This window comes from Calliphora vicina, chromosome 5, assembly GCF_958450345.1.
Source record: "Calliphora vicina chromosome 5, idCalVici1.1, whole genome shotgun sequence".
NCBI classification, from domain to species: domain Eukaryota; kingdom Metazoa; phylum Arthropoda; class Insecta; order Diptera; family Calliphoridae; genus Calliphora; species Calliphora vicina.
The window spans coordinates 40,846,488-40,862,393 of record NC_088784.1 but is presented as its reverse complement, the minus strand read 5'-3'; the positions used below and the strand labels follow the sequence as shown (position 1 = coordinate 40,862,393).

The 15,906-nt window shown below is 34.1% G+C and overlaps 1 protein-coding gene across 8 annotated transcripts in view; it reads left to right on the top strand.

Moving 5' to 3' along the window:
- The window catches only part of RyR (Ryanodine receptor), a 169,049-nt gene that overhangs the window by 137,607 nt on the left and 15,536 nt on the right, over nt 1-15,906 (top strand). For 3 of the 8 annotated variants that reach the window (XM_065511336.1, XM_065511334.1, XM_065511333.1), the window contains exons 4-18: nt 1,455-1,532; nt 1,746-1,934; nt 2,013-2,212; nt 4,183-4,357; nt 4,425-4,774; nt 5,152-5,276; nt 5,344-6,049; nt 6,118-6,414; nt 6,470-6,889; nt 6,952-7,555; nt 10,974-11,073; nt 12,907-13,111; nt 13,178-13,916; nt 13,989-15,148; nt 15,704-15,901. In XM_065511336.1, coding sequence (XP_065367408.1) covers nt 1,455-1,532; nt 1,746-1,934; nt 2,013-2,212; nt 4,183-4,357; nt 4,425-4,774; nt 5,152-5,276; nt 5,344-6,049; nt 6,118-6,414; nt 6,470-6,889; nt 6,952-7,555; nt 10,974-11,073; nt 12,907-13,111; nt 13,178-13,916; nt 13,989-15,148; nt 15,704-15,901 — 5,546 coding nt within the window. Of the gene's footprint in view, nt 1-1,454; nt 1,533-1,745; nt 1,935-2,012; nt 2,213-4,182; nt 4,358-4,424; nt 4,775-5,151; nt 5,277-5,343; nt 6,050-6,117; nt 6,415-6,469; nt 6,890-6,951; nt 7,556-10,488; nt 10,589-10,973; nt 11,074-12,906; nt 13,112-13,177; nt 13,917-13,988; nt 15,149-15,703; nt 15,902-15,906 lie in introns of all 8 variants that reach the window. The other 5 variants (XM_065511341.1, XM_065511340.1, XM_065511338.1 and 2 more) reach the window with 3 other exon arrangements.

Here is a 15,906-nt window from a genome sequence, read left to right as displayed (position 1 = left end):
GAAGATTCTTGTCAAAATAAGTACATTAAAGGGAAAAATTTATAAACACTTTAATATACCGACTAGTACTCTTTCTACAATTTAAAAAATATCTGAAGATTATTTGCAATACCAAAACTCTTAAGTGAATATGAGAAAAACTATAGTTAAAACGATTTTTTGTTTGAATTTCATTAAATTTGGTTATACCAAGTTTCCACTGTAACGAAGTATATTTCGATACCCATCAGATTTGATATATCGAAATTTCACTGTACTTAGTGTCGTCTAAATATGAAACACCAAATACATGCTAGAATATAAGTATAACTATGTTTTCTCGATAGGTTTCATTGTGGTTGACGATCAGTGATTTCGAGATCAGTGAACTGTATTTTTTCTAATGGTGGATTATTGATGAACAAAAAGTTCATCAAAAAATATCATATACATTTTAAAATAATCTTTTGGCCAGTTTTAACGACGACCTACTACATCAAAGTAACAATTAAATATTTTGAATTGCATTCAAGGTTCCTGAACTTAGATCCAGAAAAACTTTTTAGTCAAATATATTTTGTAGGGTTTATACTTAGATACCGTTGGAAAATTTTAGATTTATCAATTAAAAATAATAAAAACCGTCGAAGGGAATTCGGAAATTATTCGCTGAATTACGGAATAATATCAAAAAGCTGATTTATATGGAGTAAATACTTTTTGTTAATTTAGTATATATTGTACACTCTAATAAATTTTCATGTAAATTTCCTACATTAATAGTAGGAAACTTTTCTCCTTCTATAATTAGGGTAAAAATTCATGTTGTGTGTAAATTCAAATATTTTTTTTTATAATAAATGATTTTTGTTTTTTTTTAGAAATAAAATTTTGACAATTTGTATATTAAACGTTTGAATTACTTTACACACTTTATGTGTAAAACTTCAATTTATGCACAATATATGTAATTTTAAATATAAAATGCTTATTATATTATTAAAATTTAAAATAAAACATTTTGTTTGTATTTTTGCTGAAAAAAGTATGTAATTGATTTTGATAAACATATTGTGCTTAAATTTACGCATATTGTGTAAGTTTACATGAAAACTTACTTACTTTATAGTAGTAGATTTACATGCATTTTTTAGAGTGTAATAATAATAAAAATAGATCAAAAATGTTTTTCCACATTTGTTGCCCATACGTTATTTGAAATAAACCAATATTTAATCAGCGAACAATCCAAAACTTACCGTTTTTCCATCTATTTGAGAACTCCTTAAATTTGTTGGCACTGGTATAATAAGTATATCTAAAAATTGAATTACCAAAATTGATTCCAACTAAGAATTGAATTCATTTAATGCTCTGATATTGCTAATATTGAGACAAATGTTATAATATTGAAACTTTTACGTTCTTTTCTTTCTTTTTTTTATCATCTTTACATTTGAAATTTATTTGCACAGGGCAAAGGTACTGGATCCGGTCACAGAACTTTACTCTATGGTAATGCCATATTATTGCGCCATAACAACAGTGACATGGTAAGATCATACACACAGCATTATAAAAATGTATTTATATTTAGTTTACATACATATCTATGAAACGTAACTTATTTATGTATTTAGTAACTAATCCTTGACAATTGAATTGATATCCTTATCTCTTCTTTTTTTGGTCGTTTATTTTTTCCTTCTTGCTTCACTTAATGTCTCTCATTTCAATTGTTGCTACAAAAACCAATGTTAAAATAGTATTTGGCTTGCCTTTCCACTTCGTCTTCCAACGATAAATTGTCATTTGACGTGGGTCTGCAAGAACACAGCCAGGGCGAGGCTTGCTGGTGGACTGTACATCCAGCCAGTAAACAACGTTCGGAGGGTGAAAAAGTCCGTGTAGGTGATGATTTAATTTTAGTTTCAGTTGCAACAGAACGTTATTTGGTGAGTTATAAATTGTAACATTTAAATTAATTAACATAATTCCATTTCTAACATTGTAATTTCTTATTTGGGGTGCAGCACACAACCAAAGAAAACGAACAGTCAATTGTCAATGCCAGTTTCCATGTCACCCACTGGTCGGTGCAACCATATGGTACCGGTATTTCTCGTATGAAGTATGTGGGTTATGTATTTGGTGGCGATGTTTTACGCTTTTTCCATGGTGGTGATGAATGTCTAACTATACCGAGCACCTGGGGTCGTGAAACCGGACAGAAGTAAGTACAAAATTTATGGTGAAAGTAAGCTAACACTTAAACCCTCATTTTGTAAAATATTTCACCTCAATTAAAAAACATTCGATATAAATTTTTGTAAAACAAAAATAATTTATAAGAAAAATGAGGAGAAGTGATTTTCAAATAACCTCCTTAATTTAAATATCGCACTTGATCAACAAGAGGGTATTAACTCAAAATTTTAAAATTTTCAGTAGAGGTTAAAAACTGTTTGTGGTTATATTTGAAGAGAATTTAAAAATCCGAATACATCATAGTAAGCAAATTTTATTTGAAAATATATTAACATTGTTTTTCTCTTAAATTTTTTTCAGTTATTGCAAAAAAATCAATTTTTTGAGTTAATACTATTTTTCTGAAAAAATTTTAACATTTTTTTTCTAAAAAAAGTCACATTTCGAATTAAAATCATAAAGAAAAACAAATTTTATCAACAAAACAGTATCAACTCAAAATACAACCAAATTTAAATAAAACAATTTGATTATTTTTAACTTGAATAAAGTCTCAAATCAAAATAATATCTTTTTTATGAAAATATACAATGCATTTCTATTTCAACTTTTTTATTAACTCAAAATAATACCTTTTTGTTGATATGAAAGTAGTCACTACATTATCACGAAAATGGTCTCATATGTGGTTTTCGAGATGAAAGAGTAATCGGAATACGTCGAAATTTTTACAGTAGATAGATATTGATGTTGTTAGTTGATTTCTTGCAAAAAGTGAAATTTTAAAAATTTTGAGTTAATACCCTCTTGTTGATCAAGTGCGATATTTTCATACACTTCACCTTCGTGAGAAGGGTATATATAAGTATGTCATTCCGTTTGTAATATCCACAATACAATTTTCAGACCCTATAAAGTATATATGAGGAGCCGCAGAACAAAATGTACTTTTTTGAAAATTTAAAAATTTTGGCAAATTGATTTTTTCTAGAATATTTAAAAAAAAAAATATTAAATATTATAAAAATACCAAAAATTCAATTTGTAAAAAAAATCGAAAAAGTACCTTTTGTTCTGCGGCTCCTCATATATTCTGGATCTTAATAGATTGAAATCAATTTTCTGAAGACCCCAGATATCTTCGGGATCCAAATCTTCAATAATTCTGTCAGACATGCTTTCGAGAAGTTTCAAATTTAAAATCAGCTAAATCGGTCCACAAATGGCTGAGATTTGACCTTATTGGAAAGGGGATAGTGTTTCTAAAACAAAATCGATGGAAATGGTAACTACGGAATTGAAACCATTCCGAACGTGACATGACTGTATAATTCTGTATGAATATAGGGGTATATCTCTAAATTTTATTAAAATCGGAAACGATAAATCCAAATATGATGCTGCCTTTTATCCATTCTTAAATGAATAGTACTTTCAAAACATGCAGGTATCTAGACCAAGTTATTTTTTCTTTAAAAAGAGAAGTAACACTCAGACAATTAATATGCCTATATATTAGTTGTGTTACTTTCTTTGTAAAGGGTATAGATTGTAGAAGGAAATGTGGTGAAAGGAGGAGAAAAGCTTTTATTGACAACTCTGCAATTTCGCGTTATATTTGTTATTAGTGCAGATTGCAGCGTCTCTGGTGGTGAGATAACGCATTAGTCAAGCCAATAACCTTTATTTAATTAATTTACTTCGGTGCCGTTTTAGTTTTATACCACCGAAGTAGGGCGCTGTGATAAATATTAGTTATTAGTAAACTAATAATTATTATAAACTGATATTGTTGATATGCAGCGGCTGGGAAGTTCATTGTAATATACCCAGAACAGATAAAAGAGCAAACCATTGCGACAATGATACAATGAGTTAAAAGACCAGGCCCGCCATATTTTTTTAGAAAATAATGGGATTATGGTGATTACTGTTTCCTTTAATAAACTTCTTGACTTTAACAATTGTTTTTTTATTTAATTTCTTTACTTCCAGTATTGTTGTGTATGAAGGTGGTTCCGTGATGTCGCAGGCTCGTTCCTTGTGGCGTCTTGAATTGGCGCGTACCAAATGGACTGGCGGTTTTATAAATTGGTTCCATCCTATGCGAATCCGTCATATCACAACTGGGCGCTATTTGGGCGTCAACGATAATAACGAATTGTATTTGGTAAGCTTTTCTCGCATATAACACATATTTCCCAAACATTAATTTTTAAATATTCTTTAATTTACAGGTTAAAAAGGAAGAAGCAACAATTGCTACAACGACTTTCTGCCTTCGGGTGGAAAAGGACGACGAGAAAAAAGTACTCGAAGATAAAGATTTGGAAATTATTGGTTCACCCATCATCAAGTATGGTGACACCACCGTCATTGTCCAGCATTGTGAAAGCGGCCTTTGGCTCAGTTACAAGAGTTACGAAACGAAAAAGAAGGGTGTCGGCAAAGTTGAAGAGAAACAAGCCATTCTGCACGAAGAAGGCAAAATGGACGATTGTCTTGATTTCTCCCGGTCACAGGAGGAAGAATCGAAAACTGCTCGCGTTATTCGTAAATGTAGCAGTCTTTTCACACAATTTATTAAGTATGTCGATTTAAATGTAGATGAAGGCAATATTGCGCCAAATCAGATGAGAAAAAGTTTAAACTCAAATATGAAATATAGTGGTCACCGTAAGCAATTAAACCGACGTAAATGATGAATTTAAAAACTAAAATATTTATATTTGCTCCTTCCCTGCAGTTAAAACTTTTAAGCTACTTTCTATCAATGATTTGGCGTAATAGAGTCTTAAATTCAGTAACATACTTATTGTACTTATGTAAATTTTGCCTTAAATTGTGAATATACATAGATATGTACACATATAAATGATTCTAACTTACATATTATTGCAATAATAGTGTGGAGTTTTATTTAATCCTTTAGTATGTAGCTCATTCAATTGTTTTAAATTTTAGTGCATTGGAAACTCTACAATCGAATCGTCGTCATTCGGTATTCTTCCAAAAAGTCAATCTCAATGAAATGGTAATGTGCCTGGAAGATTTGATAAATTATTTCTCACAGCCACCAGATGACATGGGTTTGTATTATATTTGAAATCTTTTCCTAATCCTTATCTTCATTTTATTTACACTATTTGTTAACAGAACACGAAGAAAAACAAAATCGTTTTCGTGCCTTGCGCAATCGTCAGGATCTGTTTCAGGAAGAGGGTGTTTTGAATTTAATCTTGGAGGCCATTGACAAAATTAATATTATAACATCACAAGGCTTTTTAGCCAGCTTTTTGGCTGGCGATGAAACTGGTCAAAGTTGGGACTTGATTTCCACCTATCTATATCAACTATTGGCCGCTATTATCCAAGGCAACCACACTAATTGTGCCCAATTTGCCAATAGTAATCGCTTGAATTGGTTGTTTTCTCGCCTGGGTTCTCAGGCTTCCAGTGAGGGATCTGGCATGTTGGATGTACTTCATTGTGTGTTGATTGATTCTCCTGAAGCGTTGAATATGATGCGTGATGAACACATTAAAGTGATTATTTCGCTGCTGGAAAAACACGGCAGAGATCCCAAGGTCTTGGATGTTTTATGCTCACTGTGTGTGGGTAACGGTGTCGCTGTGCGTTCTTCCCAAAACAACATTTGTGACTTCCTTTTGCCCGGCAAGAATCTGCTACTGCAGACACAACTGGTTGATCATGTAGCCAGTATAAGACCCAATATTTTTGTGGGTCGCGTAGAGGGCTCCTCCATGTACCAAAGATGGTATTTTGAAGTAACTATGGACCATATTGAACAAACCACTCATATGATGCCTCACTTGCGCATTGGTTGGGCCAATACTTCCGGGTAATTTATTATAATAAACTTATTGTAAACCTTTAATATCTGCTTATATTATCTGTTTGTATATTTAGCTATGTACCTTATCCGGGTGGTGGCAAGAAATGGGGTGGTAATGGTGTTGGTGATGATTTGTATTCCTTTGGTTTCGATGGTGCTTATTTGTGGACAGGCGGCCATAAAACCATGGTTCTGGACAATGTCCCCGAAGAACCTTTTATTCGCAAGGGTGATGTCATTGGTGTTACCATCGACTTGTCTGTGCCAGTCATTACATTCACATTTAATGGACTTAAAATTAAGGGCTGCTTCCGTGACTTTAATTTAGATGGCATGTTCTTCCCAGTTATGAGTTGTTCCTCCAAATTAAGGTAGACTTTGAAAATTTCCGGAATTGTGTTGGGATATTTATTTGGTTTATTTTAGTTGTCGATTTTTGTTTGGTGGTGATCATGGCCGTTTAAAATTCAATCCTCCACCTGGATTTTCACCCTTGGTGCAGTGTTTAATGCCTCACCAAATATTGAGTTTGGACCCTTGCTTTTATTTTGGTAACTTAAGTAAAAACGTTTTAGCCGGTCCCTGGATGATAGAGGACGACAATGCATTTGTGCCAAAACCTGTTGATACATCGGGAGTTTCATTGCCCTCTTCGGTTGATCAAATTAAGGAGAAATTAGCAGAGAATATTCATGAGATGTGGGCCTTAAATAAAATCGAGGCCGGTTGGTCTTGGGGTGAACATCGCGATGATTACCATCGTATACATCCATGTTTAACGCAATTTGAAAAATTACCTGCCGCTGAAAAACGCTACGACAACCAATTGGCTGTACAAACTTTAAAGTAAGTGAAACTAATGATTTCTTAGCTCGATTACATTGAATATATTATCAAATATTTTGCAGAACCATTATTGCATTGGGTTATTACATAACCATGGATAAACCTCCAGCACGTATACGTCCCATACGTCTGCCCAACGAGATTTTCATGCAAGCTAATGGTTACAAGCCAGCACCTTTGGATTTAAGTGCGGTTACTCTAACTCCAAAACTAGAGGAACTAGTTGACCAATTGGCCGAAAATACACATAATCTTTGGGCCAGAGAACGCATTCAGCAGGGTTGGACATATGGGCTCAATGAAGATTCCGAAAATCTACGTAGTCCTCATTTGGTACCATACTCCAAGGTCGATGAAGCCATTAAGAAAGCAAATCGCGATACTGCTTCCGAAACGGTGCGCACATTACTTGTTTACGGTTACGTTTTGGATCCGCCAACAGGCGAGGGTAACGAAGCCTTATTGGCAGAGGCATTGCGGCTTAAATTTGCCGCCTTCCGCACCTATCGTGTGGAACGCAATTATGCAGTTACCTCGGGTAAATGGTATTTCGAATTTGAGGTTCTTACCTCGGGACCAATGCGCGTAGGTTGGGCGAGAGCCGATTGCAATCCAGGCACAATGTTGGGTAGTGAAGACACCAGTTGGGCTTTTGATGGACACAATGTAAGTAGAACCTTCTGTGTTTTATAACGGTTTATGATTTAATTGGAAAATATAATTTTTGATTTAATTTATGCAATATTTGTTTCTACTGAAACAAACTTTAATTTGTTTTATTAAACGTTATGAAGGGATAATCTAAAGATGAAATATTAAAAAAAAGTTTAAAAATCATTTGGTTTTGGAAGGTGAAATACTACAAAGAAGCGGTTACTTGGACGTTTTATCATTAACTTATTTCATCATAGTCTTCTATTAATCTGTCTTCATTATGTACTACTTCTTTATCCTATCCCCCTTTTTGAATCTCCATAACAAATATTGTTTTTTGATTGAAGAACGTATTTTGATTATTGTCATGTTTTCAATCATTATTACCATTATTGAGATTTAATTTAAAGTATTCACAGTGGGCACGACTGAAAATAAATATTTATGGAATAAAAAAAGTAAATTTTTTGATAAATAAGTAGTTTTATCACAAAAAAAACATTTTACTATTGAAAATAAAGTACTTACCAAAAATGTTTCCTCAAAAATGTAAGCTTCAAGAACCAATGGGCTTAAATTTGTATAAAATATAGATACCATCACGCATAAAACTAATTTTTCACATGACTTATTTGCAACTGTAGATAAATTCATTCAGAAAATTAAAAATATATTAATGTAATCAAAAGATAATTATGTTTTTTTATATATTCTCATGATCATTATCAATAATGGTTTGTAGAATTATTGGCGAATTGTAAAATATGTCTAACTGTAGAAGCCTCAGAGTTACAGGGATAAGATGTGGTTTAGGCATCCATAAAACATTTCAGGGCGGTCTGACTATCATTGTAAACACATTACACGGCAGAGAAGAACACTGCATTGGTATGAGTATAAAAACAGTTCGTGAAATATAGAAGTCTCTTCCCACACCCACCTTCGAACCATCGGAGGAACCCATGTGGATTTCCTTGGAGAAATTGTACCCTTAGATGTGCAATAGTCACTGTTGCACAGACTTTTAGTTATATGGTTAACTGGAAGTCATTTTTGCATGAAAAAGAACATGAATATATGGCGGCAGCGCACAGTGGTCGAAACTGCAACAATAAGTTTTTTTCATTTTGAAGAACCCTAATAAGGATTGGTTGGACAGTGAATTGATTTTACTTGATGAAACGACAATTAGTAATAATCTCAAAAAAGCTCCTCTAAAACCCAGATCAACAAAGTTACGCAGCTTGTAAATAAAACTTCTTGCAATGAACATATAGCTGCGGCGTGCTTTAGTTTGCACAATACAGAAAAAAGAAACGCTTCAGAAGTTGAATCCATGATACATTCTGATCCAGAGGTAGCAATAAAGATTAAAAAACTAATGCTTTGGACGGAGATTTTACAAAGCACTCGTACAAATTAATGCAATCTGTTGCAAAAATATAAAAAAAATCATATATCCAAAATATGATGCACTGTTATTAGGAAAAAAGAAGTGATATCAGATCGGAGTCATCTTCCGTGCACAAAATATTAATTCACGATGTTGACATAATATATAATATCTATTCCCAATTCACTTCTTTTCTCTTCTGATCCTCTCATATCCTCACTCTCCAAATGACCTTCTAGCTACTCCCGAAATTATATAAAATACGACCTAAATTTACTTTAAGAGCCAATTATACAACAAGACGCTGTTGGTTCAAATACATACATATGATTCTGATTAGAAACATATATATTTGCATTAAGCCATTTAATATAACTATCCAACTTTTTTCTGAGTGTATTTAAAGAACTGAAATAAATATTTTTTTTAATTTTTTACGCATTTCATAGTCCAAAATAAGCATTGGGCTTTGTTACTACAGATTTATACATTAAATGCTGCTAGATTGGTGATTTCGACCACTGTGCAGCGGCTTTAATCACTCTCGCGTGAATGTTATGATTCCATAATTGGTTCGGATCCAGAATAACATTCAGATAATTTGCTTATCGGATAAGGTTAGTACCACTAACCGACTTCTACTAATCCCAGTCCAAGTACTCTACGCAGACATCACAGATGAAAATCAACTTAACAGAATTTTCAAATCGAAGGAGAATACATTGTTTTCATAAGAGATGTCTTTCCACCTTTGGTAATGAAGACCACATTGCACCTTGTTCATGATTAAATAATATAAGACCATTCCAGACAGCCTCTCCCCACAAATGGAAGCAATGACATCAGACATTCCATAAAGTAGTTGTGAGTGCAGATCAGTCCGTAAAATGGGAGCCTATTAACACCTCTAGGGTCTTGTATAATAATTGTAAGGACTTTGTTCAGACGGCTTGTCCCAGAAGATCACTCTATGTCACCAAGATAAGCGCGCTATACTTATCGTGTTCTTAAACTGGAACAGGTTCAAGAACACGAGGACATTTGGGGTGTTAAGTTTTTTTCTTACTTGCGTTGAAAATTTAGCGGCACTTTTCAAGTCTCCGCTATTTCGTATGATTAACCTTGATATCTGGTTCCTAAGGGTTACAAAAATTAAATCTAGTAAAGACTCACCTATAGCATTTATTACCGATTTATTACTGACCGTGTTATGGCCATTGACATCTTCTTCAAATTGACCAGCTATACTGCTCCGCAGACAAACATTAATTTAATATAAATAGTAATTTTTTGAATGAACTTGTATACAGTTGCTAAGATTTTATACGAAGTTATAAGCAACAAACTCCATTAAATTGGTCCCACTGCGAAACTTTGCCCAACTCGAATACCGTAAATACGTATACGGAATATTTCTTTAGAAAATTGTTTTTTTTTTTTTAATAAAATTATCCCTTCATTTGCTGAAAAAACGATATTATGTAGTATTATTTTTGTTTGTAAAACTTAATGAGGATCAAAATCACAATTTATGCTCATAAAATGAATATAGGTTACCAAATTACATGCTGGAAGTGTTGAACATTTTGGTGTTCGCTATGAAGCTGGCGATGTTATCGGTTGTTTTATCGATGTCAAGGAACAAACCATCAGTAAGAATCACAAGAATCAAACAATAAAACTACTGTTAAAGCTGCGAGCATTTCTTAATTTTTATTAAAAAATATATATATATAATTTTTCTAGTTACGATACAAACTGCGTTTGACTAATTATTTTTTTTTTGTATTTTGAAACGAATTTTGAACTGTGCTCTTTTTGCGCGCAACACAGTTTTTAAGCATTTTAAGCCATTATTCTTAGAGAGCTTCTTTATTTTAAGCATTTACATATATATTTAATGACTTTATTTATTTATTCATTTATAATTATTTAATTTTTTTTAATATATATTTTTTTAAATAATTTATAATCTGTTAATAATCATCATGTATATAAAATGACAACAACAACAAACAATCTATTAAAACAATGTAGGAAGAAAAAGTATTTGGTGGCGTAAGTGAATCTTTCGGTAAACAATGTGGTCCAGGCGATATAGTTGGAGTTTTCTTAGATCTCGCCGATCATACAATCAGTAAGAAACTTTTCTATTGTATGCCTTCAAAGTGTAGATATTCGTAAACAATACCTTAATAATATTCTACTCTATATACATACGTAATATAAATATAATCGTGCATATATACTCTTTTTTTATATCTCACTCTCCCTCCTGCTTTTGATATTTTTTAATACTTAATTCAAATTTCCCCAGAACATTTTTTAAATGAACTACAATGATCTGCTTAGTTTTATCTACCCGTTTTTACAACATCGTTAAAAATTATTCTTAATTTATCCCTTCACAATTTTTACCACACTTCAATCCTCAGCTGGTTAATTGAATTAAGGGTTTTTTGGATCCCAATGTTTAAGGCTTTATGGATTACTAACCTTTTATCATTATACATACACAACACATTCGAGCAATAAAATCGATGATAATAAGAACTGTGATTTTCCAGTTATCGATAATTTACAATTAATTTCATTACTTGGTGCCAGAGCATCACCGAAACCGAGTTTGTGCCAGAACTAGCCCTCATTTTTAACCAAAGATCAATGGACCTTAAGGCCTTCGACATTTTAGTACTAAATTTTTATAAACAAGTCCTGCTGATATTAAACGAAGAATTTATCGAAACTAGTTTAGCTGCTGTTCGGATTTTATGGCCTCAAATATATTTTGCCTAAAACTTGATTTTTCCGAAGAACATGAAATTTTCTCACGTTTATATTTCGGAAACCAATTGGAATTTTGTTCTCCTGTTTTCGGCACAATTGTAGCTATAGACTAAGAGAAAAAAGCCTTAAAAATTCCTGAAATATCGGAACAATTTTATGTTTTATAGTTTGTTCACTATTTTTGGCCCATTTTTGGTAATCTTCAAAAATTGGTAATGACATACAATTACTCAATAACTTACTTTTCAAATGCTACTACATACCGCCTGCATTACTTAGATGTAGTCGTATAATGACTTATTTATTATCTGTTATATAAGTTTTAACTTGGATATTTCTATTATTTTTATATCTAGGTAAAAGTTTTACAAATAAGTTTCTTTAAAAAGAGAAGTAACACTCACGCAATTAATGTCTATATATTAATTGTGTTACTTTCTTTGGAAAGAAGAGAGATTGTAGAAGGAAAGGTGGTGAAAGGAGGTGAAAAGCTTGTATTTGACAACTCTGTAATTGCGCGTTAGGTTTGTTTTTAGTACAGTTTCAAGCGCCTCAGGTGGTGAGAAGGCGCATTAGTCAATAACCATTATATATTTATTTTACTTCGGTGGCGTTTCAATGTTATACCACCAAAGGAGGGCGCTTAGTAAAAAAATCTCATGAGATTTCCTTTACGTTTCATCATGTTTAAAAGCTATTTTAGAAAAACTCAAGCTATTCCCGAAGAAATGCATTGAAAAATAATGTATTTTACACAAATACTAAACTGAAAAATGTAAATGCTTGGAATGAAAACTATTACAAATTCCTTCAATAAAATGTTAAAAGAAAATACTTACTAACACTCTAACAACATGTTTATCGCATTATAAAGCCAGTCTTGTTTGATCTTTTTTTCAGTTTTTAGCGCATGAGTTAAATTAATTGATTGCTTTATAGACTTACTAAAACACAAATTGCAATTAGAAAAAATGTACTTACATATATGCCATTCATACTCGTACATACATAAATAAATACATAGTATGTATTAAATACTTTAAACAATTGAAAACGGCCATCTAACATGAGCATGTTTCCAAAATAAAAACTAAAATGGCATCCACTGCTTCGTTTATTGTACTCACATTCGTGTATTTAGATCATTTCAAACGAAGAACGGACTAATTACTTTTCTGTGCAGGTTTTTCGCTAAACGGTGAACTCTTAATGGATGCGTTGGGCGGTGAGACAACTTTTGCCGAAGTTACCGCCGAAGGAGTTGGTTTTGTACCAGCCTGCACATTGGGTGTGGGTCAGAAGGCTCGTTTAATTTATGGCCAAGATGTGGACTCTCTCAAGTTTTTCACTACTTGTGGCCTTCAGGAAGGTTATGAGCCATTTTGTGTGTAAGTTTCTTGTGGTCATGCTGTTATTAATGGTCTTGATGATGCCATCAATTTATGTATTTACAGTAACATGCGACGCCCCGTTACACATTGGTATACCAAGGATCAACCAATATTCGAAAATACAGAAGAAATGCCAGATTGTCGTATTGATGTAACACGTATTCCGGGTGGAGCTGATACACCACCGCATTTGAAGATTTCCCACAATACTTTTGAGACCATGGAAAAAGCCAACTGGGAGTTCTTACGTCTTTCCCTGCCAGTCACTTGTATGAGTGAATTTATTACTGAAACGGAGAAGGCCAGACGTTGGGAGGAAATCAAAATTCGGCAATATCGGCTGATGCGCGATGCTCAAGAACAACAGCAGCAACAGACTTCAGCTCATATGGATCATATGTTGAAAAGTGGCTTTACAATGAATGACATTAAGGGCCTCAATCGTAACTTTGACGATACGGCCGAGGCCGATGAGATGCATGGTCCTTCGCGGCCACCACGTAGAAGCTCAGTTACGCGTAATATTACCTTTGAATCGGATTTGGGATCACCAGAGGAACTACAACGCTCCACGTCTGCGCTTGACATGAATGGACTGGATGAGAGCATGATGGACGATAAGAAGAAGCGCGGTCGTAGTCCGTTCAAGTTCTTCTCAAAGAAATCACGTGATCAAAGTAAAGAGAAAATGTCTGGCCGAGCTCCTGAAGTAAGCCTGGAAAGACGTAACACCGTTGCCCATGGTCGTAATGTGGTTAACGCTCAAATGACAACAAAGGCTCCAAGTTTGCGCTTAAACAATGTAAGTGTTTATCATTAGGAAGTGCTGCAAAGCCCATTTATAAATCACACTCTCATTCCCCAACCATTTCAGGCTGAGATACCTCAGACTCCTGTACCGCAAGGACCAAAAGCTCTTAGTGGTGGTGCTCTAGGACAGCCTACGGTCGAATCTTCAGGCAATGAAATGTTTGATGGCGAATGTTTAAAACTTATCAACGAATATTTTTATGGCGTTCGTATATTCCCCGGTCAAGATCCCACCCATGTTTACGTAGGCTGGGTTACCACACAATATCATTTGCACAGTAAGGAATTTAATAAGGATAAGGTTCGAAGAGGATCCGTTGTTATTGAAGACGACTATGAAATGCCCATCGAGCGCATTAATCGCCAAAGTTGTTATGTCGTACGTGCCGATGAACTCTTTAATGAAGTAACTCAGGATGCTTCGGGTAAGGGAGCGTCACAGGGCATGTTCGTTGGATGCTTCGTCGACACCGCTACGGGCATGATAAGTTTCACGTGTGAAGGAAAGCAGACCTCTCATCGTTGGAAGATGGAAGCAGGAACAAAACTTTTCCCAGCCATTTTCGTTGAAGCCACTAGCAAAGAAATTTTGCAAATTGAATTGGGACGTACAGCAACAACACTGCCTCTTTCAGCTGCTGTTTTGCCAACGAGTGACAAACATATCAATCCACAGTCCCCACCTCGTTTAAAGGTCCAATGTCTTCGTCCTCATCAATGGGCACGTGTTCCTAATACATCACTGCAAGTGCATGCCCTCAAATTATCCGACATACGAGGCTGGTCAATGCTTTGTGAAGATCCAGTCTCTATGTTGGCCCTTCACATCCCCGAAGAAGATCGTTGCATCGACATTTTAGAACTGATAGAAATGGATAAACTACTATCCTTCCATGCCCATACACTTACCTTATATGCTGCTCTTTGCTATCAGTCCAATTATAGAGCAGCTCATGCTCTATGCCAACATGTTGATCAGAAGCAACTGTTGTATGCTATACGTTCCGAATATATGAGTGGACCGCTACGCCAAGGCTTTTATGACCTTTTAATTGCATTGCATTTGGAATCGCATGCCACCACTATGGAGGTTTGTAAGATGGAATATATCATTCCTTTAGGCGCAGAACTTAAGTTCCTCTACGAAGATGAGGAAATGTGTCATTCTTTGAGGTCATTGATTACCGAATCAGTTCAGCCTCATTTGCGCATGACAGAAATTACGTAAGTATTGCAGGCTTTTTGATTTTCTTTTCATATTTTTTATTGAACGCAGTGGAGCACTATAATGACTTTCCCGGAAATCGTCAAAATTATAAGGTGTTTAACATCAAAATAACGCAAAAAAAAACAACTGAACACTTAATTGGAACGTGTAATACTGTTTTAGATATGCTTGACTTTGTGTTTGCTTGTATTGTAACAGAGAACAAAATTGAAAGTAGATTGTGTGCTCCACTATATGGTTAGTGTTATGTGTTCATGTCACGTCCCGGCTTGATCTACATATATGTCCACAACACAATAGACAATTGTAGTTCTCCAGACATGCACATATGAATACTAGAATAGGACGACATCTATCACTTTCACTTTTATCAACAATGTCCAAATTTTCTTCTTTATATTCTTTCTCATTTCTGCATGCTATCTCTCACGCAAACACGCCACTCATTGCACTACTATTCACTCTAAATTAAATGGCCGGACAATACGCACAAATGCACATACAAATCGCCCATTACAACATTACATTTTTCGTGCACATTATTGTCGTAGCATACCTATGAGTACCCATACCACTAGCATACAAAATGTTTCCAGTGAACCAATACCAGACATCGATCATCTGTATTCGCCCAAGTTCCCCTTAGAAGTAGTGCGTGAATTTGTTATGGAAGCATTACAGGAGGCCGTTGAGATCAATCAGGTGCACAATAGAGATCCAATTGGTTGGACAAACGAAAATCTTTTCTTGTAAG